Genomic DNA, 5,847 nt, shown 5'->3' with positions numbered 1-5,847 from the left:
TGTCGCCTCTCTTCCTTCCTACTGGATTTCCAACCCAGCATCCTAAGGTTCCACTACCACGCTCAGTTCCCCAGTGCTTTTTATTTCGTTTCCAGGCTTCTGGGCGACCGGAATGCCTCCGTTCCCTGCCTCAAAGTTCGCGAAAGACCCCAAACTAAAATTCCCTACTTCATACTTAAGAGGGTTATCACCTTGTGTTCTCCTGGATATGGTCGGCGGAAGTGAGGGAGGGGAAGAAAAATAAAGAGACTCCCCCCTTAAGCGCTCCCGGAACCTCCTCTAATGTGACATATTCGTCCTGGTTGCTCCAAGGCGGCACCAGGTCGGGGTGGGTAGTTATGCCCTCGGGCTTTGGGTTCGAGGGAGTCAACTCTCTTGAAGCGTAGGGACTGCTGGGGGACGAATGTGGAAAAGTAAGCAGGGATGGCAATGAGCCTGGGATGCTTGCGAGCGCGGGTTATAAGCTCGACAATCGCGCGTCATTCCCCTGCCTCCCCCGCCGAGTTCCGGGATGGTTCACGCCAGCAGCGCGCGAGGCTTGAAGAGCAGGACGTGGCGCGCTTCTGTTAGGCAGCTTCCCGTCAGCGCGGCCCTATGGATTCCCAGCTGGTTGAGGCTCGCGCTTTGGAAGCCGAGATCACCGCTCTGAGGCGGGCGTGCGTGGAGCCGCCGGCGCCCGGGGAAGACACCTCCCGAGTTCGGTACGTGGCCTTCCTCAGGCCCAGTGGGAAGGGTGAAGATCTCTACTCCAGGCGCCCCGGACCTCCCCACAGACTTTTCCCGAGCACCAGACGTGGGCGGGAACTCGTTATCTGTCTCTTCCAACAGGGCTGAGAGTGATGAGTACACGCGTGGACCCCGTTGTAAACATATTACCATATATTAACTGATTTAATCACACTCATGGGGAAGGTGTTTTCATTTAAGGTGTTTCATTTCATTTCAAGGTGTTCTCTTCTCATGCTCGTAACTATCAAGGTGAAAGTCTTGCTTATCTCCTTAGCAATCTTGCCTTTAGTGGACAGCAGTATCTAGTTGGAATTTAAAAACTCTGGTTTCATGGTATTTGTTTTTATGAGTCACCTAACTGTGGCAAGTGATACTGATTTTTCGCTTACGGTAGTGATACGAAATTTCCCTTGAGAAATAATTTAGGTAAAAGAAAAAGTTGATATAAAGAAGAGTAGGCAATGTAGTCTATAGGAGAATTTGGCAGAAGCTGCGAAGGTGATTGTCATATACTGCAGGAGGGGAAGCATCCCTGTAAAGCAAGTGGGGGAACTCCCTGTTTAAAGGCGAACAGAGCCATATGCACTAATAGAAATAACTGAAGAGTGCCGTCTACCATAGAGGGATGGCATCATGACGTCTTTGTTACTACCAATAGCCATGGTCTGTTAATTACTTACTAAGTGCTAGACTGAGAGATGCAAACGTCTTTATGTGCATCATCTCTTTTTAATACCTACGACAATCCTCTGAGTTAGGTGCTGTTGTTAACACCGTTTTAGAGTTAGGAAACTGAGACTCAGAGAAATTAAGTTGCTTGCCTGAAGTCTCAGAGAAGGTAAGTGTTAGAGCTGGATTGGAACCCAAAAATCAAATTTCAAAGCCCAGGCACTTTGCTTACTGGAAAAGGAGAGAAGGGATCCATGACAGTTAATTATGTACCTGTTGTCTCAAGCTTGCAAGCTGCTTGAAAAGCAGAAACTTTCTTCATTTTTTAGTCAATTCTAATTTGACATAGATGCAGAGAGAATAAGATTTTCCTGAACTAACTGGACAAGAGTTGGTTGAAATTGGGAAGGAGGAGTTCTAAAGAAAATGTGTGCAGGCATGTTGGAAGGAATCATGAAGGTAGAGGAAGCTGTAACTAGTAAAAGGGAGAGGGAAGTAGGTGAACAGGGAACAAATATGTTCCTCTGCAAGTGAGTGTGTAAATGTATCAGAATGCTTGCTACTCCAGGGCTGCTCCACAGATTGGAAGCTTTAGCATCACTTGGGTTGAACAGAAATACAGATTTCAGCCCAATCCTGACCTACTGAGTCGGAATCTGCTTTTTAACTAGACCGTTGATGATTTTATGCATTTCAGAAAGTTTGAGTAAGCACCATGATGAAAGATGATTTCCTTACTGGCCGCAATAAGGGGGCCAGTAAGGAAATCTGGCCTTACATTTAGGTCTTTAATCCATTTTGAGCTTATTTTTGGCCACAGTAAGGGTCAGGATAGTATGTAGAGTATCCATGTAACCTGAGTCTCCTCAATGATAAAGTTGAGAAAGTCGGAAGAGTCCAAGGTGTTTGGATTTAATATAGTTTTTTTTTTAATTTGTTACATTTTTTTTACATCTTTATTGGAGTATAATTGCTTTACAATGGTGTGTTAGTTTCTGCTTTATAACAAAGTGAATCAGTTATACATATACATATGTTCCCATATCTCTTCCCTCTTGTGTCTCCCTCCCTCCCACCCTCCCTATCCCACCCCTCTAGGTGGTCACAAAGCACCGAGCTGATCTCCCTGTGCTATGCGGCTGCTTCCCACTAGCTATCTATTTTATGTTTGGTAGTATATATATGTCCATGACACTCTCTCACTTTGTCACAGCTTACCCTTCCCCCTCCCCATATCCTCAAGTCCATTGTCTAGTAAGTCTCTGTCTTTATTCCTGTCTTACCACTAGGTTCTTCACGACATTTTTTTTCCTTAGATTCCATATATATGTGTTAGCATACGGTATTTGTCTTTCCCTTTCTGACTTACTTCACTCTGTATGAAAGACTCTAGGTCCATCCACCTCACTACAAATAACTCAATTTGTTTCTTTTTATGGCTGAGTAATATTCCATTGTATATATGTGCCACATCTTCTTTATCCATTCATCTGATGATGGGCACTTAGGTTGTTTCCATCTCCTGGCTATTGTAAATAGAGCTGCAATGAACATTTTGGTACATGACTGTTTTTGAATTATGGTTTTCTCAGGGTTTATGCCCAGTAGTGGGATTGCTGGGTCATATGGTAGTTCTATTTGTAGTTTTTTAAGGAACCTCCATACTGTTCTCCATAGTGGCTGTACCAATTCACATTCCCACCAGCAGTGCAAGAGTGTTCCCTTTTCTCCACACTCTCTCCAGCATTTATTGTTTCTAGATTTTTTGATGATGGCCATTCTGACCGGTGTGAGATGATATCTCATTGTAGCTTTGATTTGCATTTCTCTAATAATTAATGACGTTGAGCATTCTTTCATGCGTTTGTTGGCAATATGTATATCTTCTTTGGAGAAATGTCTATTTAGCTCTTCTGCCCATTTTTGGATTGGGTTGTTTTTTTGTTATTGAGCTGCATGAGCTGCTTGTAAATTTTGGAGATGAATCCTTTGTCAGTTGCTTCATTTGCAAATATTTTCTCCCATTCTGAAGGTTGTCTTTTGGTCTTGTTTATGGTTTCCTTTGCTGTGCAAAAGTTTTAACTTTCATTAGGTACCATTTGTTTATTTTTGTTTTTATTTCCATTTCTCTAGGATGTGGGTCACAAAGGATCTTGCTGTGATTTAAGTCATAGAGTGTTCTGCCTATGCTTTCCTCTAAGAGTTTGATAGTGTCTGGCCTTACATTTAGGTCCTTAATCCATTTTGAGCTTATTTTTGTGTATGGTGTTAGGGAATGTTCTAATCTCATACTTTTACATGTACCTGTCCAGTTTTCCCAGCACCACTTATTGAACAGATTGTCCTTTCTCCACTGTACATTCCTGCTCCCTTTATCAAAGATAAGGTGACCATATGTGCATGGGTTTATCTCTGGGCTTTCTATCCTGTTCCATTGATCTATCTTTCTGTTTTTGTGCCAGTACCATACTGTCTTGATTACTGTAGCTTTGTAGTATTGTCTGAAGTCAGGGAGCCTGATTCCTCCAGCTTCGTTTTTCGTTCTCAAGATTGCATTGGCTATTCGGGGTCTTTTGTGTTTCCATACAAATTGTGAAAATTTTTGTTCTAGTTGTGTGAAAAATGCCAGTGGTAGTTTGATAGGGATTGCATTGAATCTGTAGATTGCTGTGGGTAGTAGAGTCATTTTCACAATGTTGATTCTTCCAATCCAAGAACATGGTATATCTCTCCATCTATTTGTATCATCTTTAATTTCTTTCATCAGTGTCTTATAATTTTGTGCATACAGGTCTTTTGTCTCCTTAGGTAGGTTTATTCCTAGATATTTTATTCTTTTTGTTGCAATGGTAAATGGGAGTGTTTTCTTGATTTCACTTTCAGATTTTTCATCATTAGTGTATAGGAATGCCAGAGATTTCTGTGCATTAATTTTGTATCCTGCTACTTTACCAAATTCATTGATTAGCTCTAGTAGTTTTCTGGTAGCATCTTTAGGCTTCTCTATGTATAGTATCATGTCATCTGCAAACAGTGACAGCTTTACTTCTTCTTTTCCTATTCGGATTCCTTTTATTTCCTTTTCTTCTCTGATTGCTGTGGCTAAAACTTCCAAAACGATGTTGAATAAGAGTGGTCAGAGTGGGCAACCTTGTCTTGTTCCTGATCTTAGTGGAAATACTTTCAGTTTTTCACCATTGAGGACGATGTTGGCTATGGGTTTGTCATATATGGCCTTTATTATGTTGAGGAAAGTACCCTCTATGCCTACTTTCTGGAGGCTTTTTATTATAAATGGGTGTTGAATTTTGTCAAAAGCTTTCTCTGCATATATTGAGATGAATATATGGTTTTTCTCTTTCAGTTTGTTAATATGGTGTATCACATTGATTGATTTGCGTATATTGAAGAATCCTTGCATTTCTCGAATAAACCCCACTTGATCATGGTGTATGATCCTTTTAATGTGCTGTTGGATTCTGTTTGCTAGTATTCTGTTGAGGATTTTTGCATCTATGTTCATCAGTGATATTGGCCTGTAGTTTTCTTTCTTTCTGACATCCTTGTCTGGTTTTGGTATCAGGGTGATGGTGGCCTCATAGAATGAGTTTGTGAGTGTTCCTCCCTCTGCTATATTTTGGAAGAGTTTGAGAAGGATAGGTGTCAGCTCTTCCCTAAATGTTTGATAGAATTCGCCTGTGAAGCCATCTGGTCCTGGGCTTTTGTTTGTTGGAAGATTTTTAATCACAGTTTCAATTTCAGTGCTTGTGATTGGTCTGTTCATATTTTCTATTTCTTCCTGATTCAGTCTTGGCAGGTTGTGCATTTCTAAAATTTGTCCATTTCTTCCAGGTTGTCCATTTTATTGGCATAGAGTTGCTTGTAGTAATCTCTCATGATCTTTTGTATTTCTGCAGTGTCAGTTGTTACTTCTCCTTTTTCATTTCTAATTCTATTGATTTGAGTCTTCTCCCTTTTGTTCTTGATGAGTCTGGCTAATGGTTTATCAATTTTGTTTATCTTCTCAAGGAACCAGCTTTTAGTTTTATTGATCTTTGCTATTGTTTCTTTCATTTGTTTTTCATTTATTTCTGATCTGATCTTTATAATTTCTTTCCTTCTGCTAACTTTGGGTTTTTTTTGTTCTTCTTTTTCTAATTGCTTTAGGTGTAAGTTTAGGTTGTTTATTTGAGATTTTTCTTGTTTCTTGAGGTAGGATTGTATTTCTGTAAACTTCCCTCTTAGAACTGCTTTTGCTGCATCCCATAAGTTTTGGGTCGTTGTGTTTTCATTGTCATTTGTTCTAGGTATTTTTTGATTTCCTCTTTTATTTCTTCAGTGATCTCTTGGTTATTTAGTAGTGTATTGTTTAGCCTCCATGTGTTTGTATTTTTTACAGTTTTTTCCTGTAATTGATGTCTAGTTTCATAGCATTGTGGTCGGAAAAGA

At 40.4% G+C, this 5,847-nt stretch overlaps 1 protein-coding gene across 2 annotated transcripts in view; it reads left to right on the top strand.

Moving 5' to 3' along the window:
* Positions 1 to 307: 307 nt before the first annotated feature.
* CENPP (centromere protein P) overlaps positions 308 to 5,847 on the top strand; it is a gene marked incomplete at its 5' end in the record, with an annotated part of 225,545 nt that continues 220,005 nt past the window's right edge. The window contains one exon of one of the 2 annotated variants that reach the window (XM_082655946.1): positions 308 to 413. Coding sequence is in view for 1 of the 2 variants with exons in the window: in XM_082655945.1 (XP_082512071.1) it covers positions 595 to 701 (107 nt within the window). Of the gene's footprint in view, positions 414 to 594; positions 702 to 5,847 lie in introns of those variants that run through there. The other variant, XM_082655945.1, reaches the window with a different exon arrangement.

Source organism: Grampus griseus (assembly GCF_964374135.1).
Source record: "Grampus griseus genome assembly, chromosome: 6".
In the NCBI taxonomy this organism is placed as follows: Eukaryota; Metazoa; Chordata; class Mammalia; order Artiodactyla; family Delphinidae; genus Grampus; species Grampus griseus.
Note: the sequence above shows the minus strand (reverse complement) of the source record. Positions and strands in the feature narration are given on the sequence as shown.